Genomic DNA, 14,757 nt, shown 5'->3' on the forward strand with positions numbered 1-14,757 from the left:
TACAGCAGAGCAGAACCGCTGGCCGTTGCAGTAAAATGCTTCCTGCCCACACAAGAACTTGTTATAGTGTTTTTATCAGCACTTTCATCCACTCTTACCAACATGTGGGGCTGCCGAAAACTGATTTTCGCAGTTGTTGGTGTCAATGTTGACGGTGACAATAAAGGATTGAGTTGAATTGGAATTGAATTGAATTGGAAGGTCAATCCTTTCCTTCTTTTGCTAGCCACACTTCAATGCCAGTTGTGTCACAAAGGGCAACTCTGCAAGGTTAGTGACAACAACCTCAGCCAAATGTTGGCCGTGTCCTCCGAGGCCGGCTCGTTAAAATCCTCTTCCAAACAAGTGGAAAATACAAAAAAGCATCAATTTAAGTGGGAGGCTGAGAAAAAAAAATCAATGGGAGGCTGTAAACAGAGGGCTAAACTGTTTCTTGGAGTCCAATTGATTTTTAATGGTACGTCTCCAGAGTCTAAACGCAGTCTAACCAAAAAAGCTCCTCCCACTGGAGTTGCTTCCTCTCACCTCCGCTGGCATCCAGCAGCTCGGTCCTCTTGATGAAGCCCAGGTAGCCCGTCCTGGCCCACAGCGTGTGCGGCTCCCCGAAGCTGAGCCTGGTGTTGAAGTGGTCCGCTTGCAGGCTCTCCTCACCGTAGATGGTGTAGTAGCCGCTGGCGCTGTGAGGGCTGCTCACCCAGATCTGAGCAAACAACAAACAAACACTTGTTGTTTGTGCGATTGTCTGGAGGACCTGGCGTGCTTTGTTTCTTCTTCACCAGCCGGCCGACTGGAGCTCAGCGCTGCTCACCTCCCCGAGATGAGAGTCTCCCAGGGGACCTCTGGTTTCTGGGTTGACGATGATGACCCTGACTCCCGGAAGGATCTGGCACAACAACAACATCGGGGGTTTAAGACTCGGTGGGAAGAGCGACCACACGTGAAAGCTCTCTGACTCCGTTCAGGGTCAGGAAATCAATACTCACCGTGCCAGACTCCATGAGTGGAAGACTCTGCGGCGCCCCTCGCTCCACCAGCCTCACCCTGAGGGAACAAAAACCCATCCCGTAAAATGTTTTCAGTTGGTTGGATCACGTGACCGACCGCTGAGGGTTCAGCTAACCTGTCGTGGCGCAGTGACTTCATGTCAACGTAGACGGTGGAAGGGTCTGGTCCGCTGGTGCCCTGAGGGGAGAGATGACCAGACAAAATGAGAGACGCCAAACTGAAAATTAAAATCCATCGACAGGGACTCGCTGATCGTGCGAAATTAAATCAATTAATTAATCAAAATCCTTTATTTAACCAGGTAAAAAGAGTCATTGAGATTAAAATCTCTTTTCAAGAGCAACAAGTTTTCGTTTGTTTTTGTTTTTTTAACGAAACCAACCTGCATGCCGATGGCCAGGTTGACCCTGGATCCGAAGGCAGTGCTGACAGCGCGCGACGACAGGCCGAGGTCTTTGAAGAGCTTGGAGAAGGACTGCGTCAGGGTCAGGCGGGGGCGCTCCTCGGCGATCACCACGCAGCTCCGCACGCACGACAGATTCACACCCCGCGTCTGGACACACACACACACGGCTCTCAGTGTCACAGATGGGTATTTATTTTATTACTACCTCAGCTGCTGCTACCAAGAAGCACTCTGGCAGCACTCAGCAAACTCAGGGAGGACTCTGACCTTCAGCATCTCCGTCTGGGTGCCCAGGCCTTTGGTGCACAGCTCCATGACGGAGTAGGAGCAGAAGGTGTCTCTGATCTTGTACTGACTGAGCGTGCTCAGCCACACAGGAAGTGAGCTCTCCAGCTCCATGGGCGGGATAAGGATGGACTGGTGACCTGAGTAAACACTGCGACACACACACACACACAGAGAGAGAGAGAGAGAGAGACAGAGAGAGAGAGAGAGAGAGAGAGAGAGAGAGAGAGAGAGAGAGAGAGAGAGAGAGAGAGAGAGACGTGTCAGGGCGGCACTGATGGGAGCATTCTGCAGTGGGATCCAAAGCGTGCGCGGCCTACCTGGAGAGGCACCACAGGACAAAGCCCAGGCCGCAGTACGGGTCCAGGCAGATGGCTATTTGGCGCGACGAGTAGAGCTCACACTGCAGCTTAATGGAGCGGCACAGAGTGCTGATGGCAGCGTGAGACATCTGGAAGGAGCAGAGATCATCTCTTTAGACGACTAAATAGCATCGGCACGTCGCCGCTTCATGCATTAATTAGAGCGTTTCAAAAAGCAACTTGGGGTTTAACGTAAACCCATTTGCCATTCGGGTCTCGGCAGTTCTTTTTGTGACGGGTATTAACCTTTAAAAAGGCTTTTGGCCGCGTTCCATTAAGCATCGTGTAATAATTGATGGCACTGTATAAAACAGATGACTTTAAAGTGCGACAATTACAAATCTATTGGCTAAAACTACACCTCTCGGTCTATCAAGTTAACCTGAGCACTTTAAGTAACTCCTGTTTTCTTATTTACAGACAATAACAGAAAAAAAGCTATGAAACACACCTTAAAAAATAATAATCTGAACAGATGCTTTCGTGCTTTATTTGTTCAGTGTGATATGCTCGACTCGTACCTTGACCCCAGTCAACATGCCAGTGGTCGACACGCTGAAGTCCAGGTAGGCCAACATCTCAGGTGTGGGTGGTTTGTAGATATGCGGAGGCCGTTTCCTGGGGAGATCATCTGGAGAGACACAAAGGAGGGTTTAGATTGTCTCTTCACTGGGAGTGAATTTCAAATTCTGTTTGCTGCTATTCTTTAGCATCACTGAGCTCAGACATAAGACACATATTTTGCTTACAATATTACTTCTATACTGACAAACTTTTAAAATACTATTGAATGTTTGCAGCTTTTGGCCGCTGACATATTTCCCATCATGCTAGACAAAGATCTAAAGCGACCTCTTGTGGCCAGACAGAGGAACGTGGCAGTGAAACGATGTCAGTGACTCAAGTGAAATCCGTGTCGGTGGCGCCACCTACCTGTGTCGATGATGGTGGGCCACGTCTTGACATTGACGCTGGCTGCAGCCTCCCTGGACCTGAGGATCCTCATCAAAGGCTGAGTGGTGAGGATGCAGGCTGCTTTGCTCACCTGTCACACCAAAAAGGATCGGACACACATGGCTTTTTTCATCTAGTTATTAAAAAAAAACTACTTCCTCTTAGCTGGTCCTCTCAGATAAATCATATACTTTATTGATCCCTGAAAGCAGATTAATTTTTTAGTAGCCCCCCTCTGGGGAAATCAAGGTAAGCTGTCAACAGCAGCTGCTTTACGGAATGTTGGATGACGACAGAAACAGCTGTGTTTTCACCATGACGACAGACTCTCAAAATGATGCCTGAACAGAAAAAGTGATGCACACTTTTTTGTTTTTTTATTTGTTCTAATTTTAAACGCCATTTTAATGTAGCTGCAACCTACATTTAAAATTGAAGTCAAGCGTTAACGGAACTAGAGTTCTCTAATAGTGGCACCACTCCATCGATCGATAAAACGTTGTGCTGACTCACGTCGATGATCATGCGGACGGTGGGAAGGGTGGCCGCCAGATTCTGAGGGTGGGGCGGCCGCACGGTCACAGGGATGACGCCGGCGTACAGGCAGCCGTAGAAGGCAGCTATCAGATCAACACCTGCACGTGCCAGAGGGAAGCGAACAAAGTGAGCACAAAACCCATGAAGTCACCGAGGGGAAAGAAAAGGCGAAGCGGCGGCAGCGAGGTGAGTTCACCTGGAGGATAAAGCAGCACCACATTGTCTCCAGTGTTGAGGCCTCCTCTCTCCATCAGGGTGGCCGTGATCTTCTCCGCTCTCTTGTGCAGCTGGGCGCACGTGGCCGTGCACACCGGCACACCCTGCAGCACGGAGAGACAAACTACAGCTGAATGCACGCTTGAGGGAAATGCAGGCGGCACAGAATTTTGGTTTGTTTTTCTCTCATGCAGATTCACAAACGACGGTCGAGTGGTTGCGGCCACGTGTGATCAGCCCACCTTGGCGTTGAGCAGCACGTACAGGACGTGGTCCGGGTCTGTTTGGGCTCGCCACTGCAGAGCCTCCGACAGAAACTGGTGCTGGTGAGGACAATTTCAGATCACAGACGTCAAATTGTGTCTCCCGACAGTGAAAACAGTCACAGATTAAAAACATAGAAAGGACTTGACCCAAACGTACATTTATATCACTTTAACACATGAGCAGAAATTAAGTGACACACCTGTCAGAGACAACATTCAGATTCAAGAGCAGTTTGTTTGAAATTAAGAGCTAAATGTAGAGAGAGTTTCTTTTCTTTGCAGAGGGCAGAGTAATGTTGGGATCGTCTGCACCTGGCAGTAGCCAAAAAAAAAATATTGGCTAAATACAAACAAGCTATGAACCTTTAAAAAAAATAAGGTCAGGACAAAAAAAAGGTCAAGACAATTAATTTTTAATGAAGCCTTTGGCTTCTCAGAGGTCTTTTGGAGGAGAAGAGGACAGAAGAAGACGTGATGTGGGGACCAGAGAGAGAAAAATAACATTACGACGCTTCCTGGACAACCACACAAATGCACAGACGTCACCTCGCTGTCCACTCGCTCGCTCTCTCTCACTTTCAGCCACACAGCCGTGCTCGGGTGGACAGAGAGGTGGTGGTGGTGGTCGTGGTGGGGGGGTCATTGCGTCATGCAAACCAGCTGCTCTGACCGGCCGCTCGGGAAGCCATGCCACACCGAGCGAGCATCGCAGTGAGCGCGGCGAGCAGAGGTGCACACAACAGGAGTCTGGAGTTCAGCAGCTGGAGGTGCTGAAGAGGCGACGGGGTTCGTCCAGTTTACTGTGCAAGGTACTGACAGGAAGGGATGCTCTGATCTGGAACTCTGGGGAACCAATCAGCTGAAGGTTCTATTGATGCACGCCAACAGATACTTTACTTCTCCTTCCTAAAATGACTAGTCTAAAAATTACTTATTACTACTATTTATTTAGTCTAAAACCAACTAGGTTTTAATTTTACTTGCGTCAATGTTGTAACATTGCAAGTACGTCAAAATGCAGTTTTCTAATACTGAGGTTTTAGCTCAGACCACATGTGGCTCCAGCAGAAGTAACAGACGAATGCAGGAGCAGTTTGAAGTTTTACACTGTCTTCACTCTGAAGCATCATTCAGCCATCTCAGCGAATGGCAGCAAAGCCAAACCCAAGAACAACTTGAAGGGTTCTGATGACCACACGACTAGCCTGGAGTTTAGAGCTGATGACAGAGTAAAGCCCACAACTGAGGTGTCATCGACTGCAAGTGGAAAACGTGTTTTTCCTTTCAGGTTCTGACTTCATATTGGCCTTTTCAGACCACCAGCTGATTCAAGCGCTGCATACCCTCCGATCAGAGCATCCCAACTGATAGACACCTGAGCCTGAAGCTCGAACTGCGTCAGTTCCAGTGTGCGGACCCCTGCTGGCCGAGCGAGGAAACGGGCCTGGACAGATCTCAGATCTCCGTGTGCTCCAGGCCAGAGCTGCTGCTGCTGCTGCTGCTGCTGCTGCTGCTGCTGCTGGCAGTCAACACGAGGAGGAGAACCACAGCGGCAGAAGCACATCCGACTGACAGAGACAGCAGAAGCAAAGACGGCTTGGGGGTGGGGGGGCACCCCCCGACTAGCGCCTTACCATCATGGTGGGCCACATACAGAGCTAAAGCCCGGCTCGGGCAAATTAGAGGCAGAACAACAACAGGAGATTCTGGATAAGACATCAGGAACCTTTTTGATTTTTACACTAAAGCAGTGGTTCTCAACTGGCAGAGTCTCAGAACCCACATTTTTTTTCCTTACAATGAAATTGTGACCTTTATTCCACAGCACTCAAATTTATTCCACAAAAATAAAAACACTATCCCTCATTCTATCACGTCTAGTACATAACTGACTGAAATGACTGAATTGAATTGTGCGTCCTGCAAAATATATGCCAAACATTTTCTCTATATACAAGGTGCCCCAAAAAATTTGACATCATTTCGCGGGCCAATCATTTTGGCAATTTTTCCTCAAATTAAATAACCTCAAATTTTCACAGAATGTATAGAAACAGATCAAGATTTTATATTTAATGTTTTATTTTTGTTGTGTTTTCAGGTTGAGCCATGCTGTTCGCTCCCAAAGAGAAGTCATTTTGCGTCTTGGAATAGGCTCGCACACAGTCACCCAGTTGTGACACGGCACACCCAGTTGACGTGTGCCGTGTCACAGGCGGTGCACATATTGAACATTTATGAAATCGGTCCCACCTAAACTAACCAACACCTGAACTGTTCACTTTCATTGAGCTAGACTTATCAGTTTTCAAGATAAATGCTTTTAAAAGGATGTAAATTTTTTGGGACATGCTGTATTTTAAACAATATATTAAAAAAAATATATATATATAATAATTAAAAAAAGGGGAAACTGCCCACGAGTCCGCGACCCAGAGGTGACCATTACGTTTGAGGATGTGTGCAGTGGGCGGTACCTTTCGGATCAGGTCCTGGTCCTCCACCACTCCCAGTTCTCGGCCCGTCGCCTGGGCGATCCGTTTCCCGGCCACCAGGTTGCCGACCAGCATGGAGGCAGGGCCGACGTCCACTGGACGGATCGCAAGACAGACAGTGACGACGTCAGCGGCGCCGACAGACAGACAGACAGACAAGGAAACGCTTTTGTTCGAGACGCTGCGGTGGGGCTACCTGGCTGCTTCTGCCGGGGCTTTGGCATGTTGGTCACGCAGGTGTGGGGGCACATGAGGATGTTGCAGGGGTGCAGGTTTCCTTCCAGGAAGCTCTGCTTGGTGTCACAGATGTGGATTCCTCCCAGCGGCGTCTTGGGAAGCGTGTTGGCCGGCACGAGGGCGAGGCAGTACAGCCCCACCTGGTGGATGCTGTCGATGGCCTGAGCGGGGAAACAGTTGTGTTTTTTGGTTTTTTTTGGTTTTTTTAGCGCTTCAGAACCGGCCAGTGAAAGAAATATTTCCCCGAGGCGAGCTGGAGAGGAATCTGACCTGCAGGACTCTGCTCATCCACTGGAAGCTGTCCTCCTCGCTGGCGTCGGGCCGCTGCTCGGCCACGATGACGATCCTCTCGTCATAGAACACCGTCACGGAGAACACGGCGATCCTGGAGGGAGCGAGAGCAAGAGTGTGATGCCTCTGACACACACACGCACACACGGAGGCACCTTCACCAAACATTCATTCTGCAATTAGACTTTTAACTCTTAACTCTTTAAACTTTTCAATAGGGAGTTTTTCCTTTTTCTTCTATTTTTTTAATAACTTGAAGGATGTAAGTGCATGTTCATGGTCATAGGTTCATATTCTCATTTATTTCACGATATGATGTGAAAATAAAGTGTGTGTGTGTGTGTGTGTGTGTGTGTGTGTGTGTGTGTGTGTGTGTGTGTGTGTGTGTGTATATGTCTGTTGCCTTATATGAATTATTCATTGTATACTATGTCTACCACAAAAGCCTGCTGTTCAAAATTAATTGCCCGCTGTGGGAATAATAACACTGTTTGAACTGTGCTGAAATGAATTGAATTGAATTGAACTGTAATGAATTGAACTGTACTGAATTGAATTGAATTGAATTTAACTGAGTGGGGACAGCAAGAAGGTTGTGGGTTCGATTGCGGGCCTGGGACCTTTTTGTGTGGAGTTTTCATGTTCTCCCTGACTCTCCCTGTGTCTGTGTATATTATATTTATAGAAAACGGATGGATGGATGAATTGAAGCCTAAAGTTTTAAAGGTGTTCCGTGACGATGAGACCCTTTTTTCCCCAACCATCAAAATATGAGCCGTTTATCGCTCACGCCTCGGTCACTTTCTCACCTCCCCCTGTAAACAGTTTTCACGGGCTCCACGGCGAGCGCGGTGGCCACCAGGTCGTCAGCGTTGTGCCGCCGCTTGCTCACCATCAGCAGCCCCTCGATCTTCCCCACAACAAACACCAGACTGCCCTGTGGAGGGTGGACAGAGAGGGTTCCATTCAGTTGGCTGGGAGGGACTCTGAAGGCAGAAACCTCTTCTCTGTGCCATCAGATTTCAGGAGGGTAACCATCCGACTGGTGATTCTCACCGGACCAACAAATCCCAGCAGCCCTGTCCGAGTGAAGGCGATTTCTCCGATGGGCGTTCCGGCCTGGTTGACTGGAATCACCTTTGAATTAAAAGAAAAGAAAGAAAAAATGAAACCGCTACCCAGAAGCAGAACAGATGCGAAGCGCCAGGAAGTGGAATTTCACACTTTTACACACCTCAAACGTGTTCTTGGTGACACCGGGCAGGCCGTAGTACATGGTTCCTCCCGCCCGGGAGTTGATGACGATCTCTCCGATCTCGTCCGTCTTGCACAGCTGAGGGGAGCCATCTGGTTTCACGATGCACATCAGCGCTGGACCACACAAACAAAGAAACACAACACCGTTAGATGGGCTGAACGTGGCGGCAGCAGCGTTTCTCAGGTGCGTCTCGAGTCAAACCTCCTGGCATGATGTGGCCAACGTCCTGGACGGTGAGAGCAGAGTTCTTGTCCTCCGTGTTGACCCTGATCACCCCGTGACTCAGCCCACCCATGGACAGTATGGCCCTGGCAGGAAGCGGCGCTCCTCGTACCCCCGGCCTGCAGAGATAACAAAAGGGGAAGTGAGCAGAACTTGACAGGAAGTGAGAAAAAACAAAAAGGAAAAGGTAGAAGTTCACTGACGTGTCAAACAGGTTTCAGTGTCCCAGGACCAAGACAAGAGTCACGCTGGTGTCGAAAACAAATGTTCCCTTTGTGTTTTTTTTTTTTTCTGCCTGATACATTAATTGGCCTCAAACTTCCTCTTTTACAGTTTACTGAACTGTTGAACAGCTGTATGCTTCAGTTAAAAACTAAATTTAAACTGAACAATTACAGTCATACGAAGGGCGACAGTCAGTTTACAACGAGTTGCACTCCCTCACAGCAGCTGCGTTTCCTCTACCACTAGAATTGCGCAAAACATAAATATCGCAATAAAAAAACTGGCCAAATATCGCTAAAAAGTTTTGACGCTCTCATGAGGTGGTTTTTCAGACATATCAGTATAGAGGTACATTGCAAAAGTGTCATGGAAACATATTTTTCGCATTTACGCGTCAGTGGTCACTTGACCAGTTCACTTCAAGTGAAAATGGTGCATTAAGTTTGGACGGAGCAGGAGACGTACTATTTTGTACAAGTAATCAAAGAGAAAAATATAACAACCATTCTTGACAACAAACAAGCAAAAGTAATTCTCAAATCTCGCAGGACGAGATCTTAGGAGAATTACTGCTTATGCTCTTCACACCATTCAATGGAAACACCTGCAAATCGCCATTGCATTTTCAGAAATAGCGCTTTTATTGTGCAAAGAATTCTAATATAAAACGCAGCTAGTGTCAGTGGGAAGCAGTCGCACCTGCGGATTGCCACGGTCAGGGCCTCAGGGGAGGTGGCACACGGGCAGATGACTTCCGGCTTCAGGCCGTGTGGCTGGAAAACGTTGAGGAAGGCGTCGCAAGACGACACCGACCCTGCAGGCAGACAGCAAAAGCAGCGTGTCAGCAAAAAGAGGCCAGAAATTGGGGGAATAAAATATCATCAAAATGTCAACTCACATGGGTTCGCTCCGTCGGCAACAATCAGCATGCGTATGGAGGACAGGTTGGTGTCCTTCTGTTCCTTGTGGGCCATCATGGCCCAGTGGAGGTCACGGCACTTGACCAAGGCCACTCGTGCTATTGGCCGACAGGACACACTGGGCTTTAATACCATTTTCTACCTGTTTCTACCTGCTCATTTGCAATATAATTAACGGGGCAATGAAAAGGGGGCTAAAGCAGATGTGAAACATCAGGAACAGTGGCCGAACCTTTGTGAATGTGGACCCTCTGCACCCAGGACATGGGACACGCTTTCATGACAGCATACGGGACTGTGATGGTGTGGATCCTGTTCATGACACTCTGAAAGAAAAAAAACACAATATATCTTTAACATTCCACAAGGAGACACACAAACACACAGGTTGAAGTACACTGTAGTATATTTGAGTGTATATTTGATCTTACGGCGAGGACGCCGTGCCACAGGCCCATGTCCTTCTTGCAGTCCAGAACATTGACTAGTGTCTCTCCTGAAAGAGGCAAGACAAAAAAAAAACAAATGCATCAGACATGACAAAACAGAAGAGGTGTGAAGGATTTGCAGCACAGGGTTCGGACCTTCACAGTAGTTGCAGGCCTGCGTCAGGGCCTGACAGTGGGTCAACATGGAGATCTTGGACACTGCCACGCCCATTACCGTCCCTTCCTTACTGGCTTTGTACTGCGGCAAGAGAGACATTCAAAAAACAAGTCAAACAAAGCAAAGGAGGAAAAAAAAAGCAAAAGCCCAAAGCTGGAGTGCTGCCGTCAAGCGCACCTCTATGTAGGCGGCGTCTGTGTTGGCGGTCGGAATGTGAGGCTGCCAGTCTTTAGATGGTTTTGTTAAGTACTTGGTGTCAGTCACGACCCATTTCATCCTTGGCCATCCTGGAAATAAAAACACAACAGAGAGAGAGAGAAAAAAAAAAACATTTAAATGTCACGAAGCAAAAGAAAACATTGCACATGATTCATGCACCCGACTGCCTAATTTATGGATGTGCTGAACTCAGAGGGTGGAGCGGTGACTTTCAGCTTTTTTCAAGGTCAAAGGTCAAGCCTTTATAAGCAGAGTGACCACAGAGCCACTTCCTCAGGCAGCGGAGCCTTAAATTATCCACCGAGCACCACGCTGAATCGTTTTTAACGAGTTTTTACCCTAATAACTCCCAGAGAGGCCGCAGCCGGGGAGGAGCGCTGCTGAGCAAGCGGCTCACTGACCTTTGAACTGGATGATCTCTCCGTTCTGGGTCTTGGGCAGTCCTTTGAGACACACCTCGCTGGTCAGCGCCAGGCTCACGCCGCAGCTGCCCAATAGGAAGCCAATCTGCTGGCTGCCAGCGTCCTGCAGAGAGACAACAAGAGTCAGGAGGAGACCCATCGGGAGACGACAGTTCATCAACCGTCATGAGGACTTGGCCAATTAGCTGTTCAGGACGGACAGTGACTGAAGACGATTAGCGCAGTTTCATGTTTGGAGACACGTGCTATTGGCGGACGAAAGCTATTTGAAACTATTTTTGTGTGTGCAAGACATTAGCTTTAATAACTCTATTAGAAATCTGGCTGCTTAGGCTTTTATTGCCACAGCTGCAGGGAAGATAAAAAACAGTTTAGCAGCGCTCGATTTATTTGCAAAAATAACAGCACACCAAACAAACACTATAGACCATTTACAGCAACAATGGTAATAAAATGTTTATGCAATGTTCAAAAAAAAGAGTGCCATTGTGAAGAGACTAGAGATGTTAACAATTAATCGTTTATCGATTAATTGTCGATTAAGAATTTAATCAATTAAATTAAATTAGTCGCAATTAATTGAACATCTTTTTTACACAGGTAGTTAATCTCATTATACCAGTGTAGTGGGAGGAAAGAGCAATTCACCTGTAGATACAATGATGGTCATTATACACCAAGAACAAGTTACTTTTAAAAAACTTGTGAAATGTGACCCATGAGCAGTCAACTTAAAGTCAGGGGGTAAATGTTTAGGGTGTTTTTACTGTTCTCTAATGTAAAAATGGGTCAAATTGGACCCTCAACATTATTTAAAGGTTAAGTAATATGTTCCTTACACATTTTTTTCATTGTGAAATTTAGGTTCTCAGGAAAAATTGGCACTTATTAATTAATCATTAATCAATCGATAAGGTCGAACAACTAACTATTAACGAATTAATCGAGAATTTGCATCCCTAGTGGAGACATTTATACATACAGTGCCTGGACACATACAAGCAATACATTTTATTTTGCAAAATCATCACCTGTCGTGACAGTGGAACTTCAATAGGCACTGGGATGACCTCAGCCAGTAGGCAGCCATAAAACGCCACCCAGAACATGCCAGGGTCACTGTTCGGGTACACCAGCGCCACCTAAAAAATGAATCAATTAGCAAAATCACATTCCTACTCTGTCGTACAGGTGAACGGTGCATGCGGGCGACAAGAGTCTCACCCGATCTCCAGGTTGGAGCACAGGTTCCGTCTTGGTGCCCAGTTTGTTCAGCAGCGTGTAGGCCAGCTTCAGACTGCGACTCCAAAGTTTTCCTGTGGCGAAGAAACGCGAATAACCACTTGTTTAGTTTTTTATTTATCTTAATGTCCAGTTTGTTCTCACGAGCGCCGCTGTTGTGTAACTGATTGAGGACACGTGAACCCTGCAACCCACTGCAGCTCCACACAGCCGGAAACGGGGGGCGTGATTTATTTCAGTCGCGCCGCCTCACATGCAACAGATCTCGTCTCTGTCCACGAGGAGAACAGCAAACCACGAGCTCGCCGAGGTTTGTCCGGCTGGGACCCACCGTATGTGAGCGTGTAGAGGGGTTTGCCGGTGATGTCCAGCACGGTGAGAGCCGGGCTCTTGGCCTGCGTGGCCCCCCAGCGGGCCAGGGCGGCCTGCAGGGCGGGGGGCCAGTTGCTGACCACTCCCAGGGGCTCGCCCTTCACTGGGATGATCTGACGGCCCTCCGGTTTGGGGGTGTTGGGGTCTGGCTGGGGCACTAGAAAGAAGAGCGAGAAAGACAGAAAATGATTCAATCCAAGAAGCAAAACTCGTGTGTCAAAATAATGAAAAATTGAAAGGTCTGATATCACGCAAAATTCCCTTGACTGATCTCTGGAGCAGAGAACTACCTTTGAGAGGAAATGACTTTGAATAACAAGTTTGTGTTTAGCTAATTAACACCAAATAAGTCACAGTTACAGTCTGATGGTTAAGACTCATGGCTTTTACTCAGCAAGATGTTCAGGAAGCTCAAAGAAATGTCAAATTGTCCCTTCAGATGTTTTACTTTTTATTTTTTTTATTTTTTTAAAAACATCCTCTCTTACTACTACTCCAACCCAACTGACCTTTAATTAATCATTTAATCTGTCCTTGCACTTGAGTCAATGATTTTAAATTCTATTTTTGTCACTTGCTAAAAATGCGACAATTCAGAAAATCATCTTTTCTGTTCCTGTTATCTTTTCTGTTCAGAGTCATTAAAAAAAAAAAAATTCCACAATCTCAATGAAGTGAAAAATAAAAGCAAAAAAACAAATCAAACTAAAAAAAAAATGAAGATACTTTGGAGAAATAACGTGGGAGGGTCAAACAAACAAGTGACATCATCCATTCGCACAATGCTGCCGTCTCACCCTCGACAATCTCCTCCGAGTCGTCGACAAAGAACTCGCTGAGTGGCGGCCTCTTGGGCCGCTTCAGCGTGTTGAGCAGCTGCTGGATCTTGGTGGACACTCTGCTGTTGACAGGCACGCCTGGACAAAGGCACACACACACACACGCAAGCACGCACACAAGCGCACTGTCACTGACACGTGCCTGGCGAGGAGTCGGAGGTGCACACTCACCCACACATGCACTTTCTATTCTAACACAAAAAAAAACAGCTCTAATCATCGCATACACCCTCGCGCAGGCACGAGCACACAAGAACCAGGGTCAGAATCGGCAGCAGGAAAAGACTGAAGTGGGAAAACTGGGACTCGGAGGAGACACAGCGGACGATCTGCAAGACCAAGAGGTGGCGCTCTACGTCTAATCTCATGTCACGGGACCAACACGGAGACAGAGAGAGACAGACATCAGGTTGGAAAGCAAGCTGATCCGGGCCTCGGCAACCCCCCCCCTCCCCCGCTCCCCCCTTCGGTTGATTCTGATTACCTTTTCTTTTTCCTTTTTATTTAAATGTAAGGCAAGACAGGGGACAGGATTAATGGACCCAAAAGAGAAAAAAAACACAAAATATTGGTGGTTAGCAGCATTCACGGCACTGTGTAATGAGGATGATTTGGAGACGAGCGTGGGCTGATTGTGTATTGATCGGGAGGCGCTCCAATCAGCTGTGTGCGAAACAGAAGATGTCACTCAGCCGCTGAGATTAGAAATGACTGGAAACAGCGGCCGCAGTTGACGGAAAAATCAAAAAAAAAAAAATGAAAATGACTGGAATTACTTGGCACACATTTAGCAAAAATAAATAAATAAATAAAATCAGATGATGACACTGATTAATACGTCTACACAACGGGGCTTGTTTCTGAGGGTACTCGAAGGGACTCGTGTGAGTGTACCGTCAGCGGTGTCCAGCATGCTGGAGCGGCTCTGTCCCCGACTCATGCCCCTGACGGCCGGCGGCAGGTCCACCCTGGAGCCTCTGTCCTGGGGGGTGGTGGAGGTCACGTCCGGAGGGACGCTGTTTTCTGGAGAGGAGACACAGAGAGAGAGATGTAGACGCGCAGACACACGAGCAGCCACTGCCGCCGTCCAGCTAGTCATCCGTCCACGGTACCGATGCGCGTGTGGGCCAGAACGTCGGCCAGCAGGGAGGCGCCGGGCTGGAGCTGCGGCTGGGTCTTGGGCTCTCCATGGGAGAGGGTGGAGGAGGCGGACGAGGACGTGGACGAGCTTTGGACGGAGCGGTTGATCCAGTAGTCGGGGCTCTGCAGGTTCTGGGCCAGCACGGCGCTGAGGGCTGCCTTCCTGCGCAGCGAGCCCTCGTCCTCTGATGCAGAAGACGTGTCTGAGGGGGGGTAGGGGGGTGGGGGGGTGTGCAGC

At 48.0% G+C, this 14,757-nt stretch overlaps 1 protein-coding gene across 2 annotated transcripts in view; it reads right to left on the bottom strand.

Annotated features, from left to right (window-relative positions):
* dip2ba (disco-interacting protein 2 homolog Ba) overlaps positions 1–14,757 on the bottom strand; it is a 41,152-nt gene that overhangs the window by 3,740 nt on the left and 22,655 nt on the right. For both annotated transcript variants that reach the window (XM_076026384.1, XM_076026383.1), the window contains exons 5-36: positions 14,492–14,722; positions 14,274–14,402; positions 13,338–13,457; positions 12,500–12,697; positions 12,151–12,242; positions 11,958–12,068; positions 10,906–11,029; positions 10,463–10,572; positions 10,264–10,366; positions 10,111–10,175; positions 9,912–10,005; positions 9,658–9,777; positions 9,459–9,573; positions 8,514–8,653; positions 8,289–8,425; positions 8,111–8,191; positions 7,864–7,991; positions 7,034–7,148; positions 6,723–6,924; positions 6,509–6,621; positions 4,008–4,088; positions 3,746–3,869; positions 3,526–3,647; positions 2,992–3,103; positions 2,580–2,689; positions 2,017–2,147; positions 1,679–1,847; positions 1,388–1,558; positions 1,121–1,182; positions 984–1,041; positions 809–883; positions 526–700 (exon numbers count right to left, since the gene is read on the bottom strand). In XM_076026384.1, the coding sequence (XP_075882499.1) occupies positions 526–700; positions 809–883; positions 984–1,041; positions 1,121–1,182; positions 1,388–1,558; positions 1,679–1,847; positions 2,017–2,147; positions 2,580–2,689; positions 2,992–3,103; positions 3,526–3,647; positions 3,746–3,869; positions 4,008–4,088; positions 6,509–6,621; positions 6,723–6,924; positions 7,034–7,148; positions 7,864–7,991; positions 8,111–8,191; positions 8,289–8,425; positions 8,514–8,653; positions 9,459–9,573; positions 9,658–9,777; positions 9,912–10,005; positions 10,111–10,175; positions 10,264–10,366; positions 10,463–10,572; positions 10,906–11,029; positions 11,958–12,068; positions 12,151–12,242; positions 12,500–12,697; positions 13,338–13,457; positions 14,274–14,402; positions 14,492–14,722 (3,918 nt within the window). The remainder of the gene's footprint in view (positions 1–525; positions 701–808; positions 884–983; positions 1,042–1,120; positions 1,183–1,387; positions 1,559–1,678; positions 1,848–2,016; positions 2,148–2,579; positions 2,690–2,991; positions 3,104–3,525; positions 3,648–3,745; positions 3,870–4,007; positions 4,089–6,508; positions 6,622–6,722; positions 6,925–7,033; positions 7,149–7,863; positions 7,992–8,110; positions 8,192–8,288; positions 8,426–8,513; positions 8,654–9,458; positions 9,574–9,657; positions 9,778–9,911; positions 10,006–10,110; positions 10,176–10,263; positions 10,367–10,462; positions 10,573–10,905; positions 11,030–11,957; positions 12,069–12,150; positions 12,243–12,499; positions 12,698–13,337; positions 13,458–14,273; positions 14,403–14,491; positions 14,723–14,757) is intronic.

Source organism: Nelusetta ayraudi, unplaced genomic scaffold, assembly GCF_046127955.1.
Source record: "Nelusetta ayraudi isolate G7.1 ecotype Tasmania unplaced genomic scaffold, CSIRO-AGI_Nayr_v1 ptg000019l, whole genome shotgun sequence".
Lineage (NCBI taxonomy): Eukaryota > Metazoa > Chordata > Actinopteri > Tetraodontiformes > Monacanthidae > Nelusetta > Nelusetta ayraudi.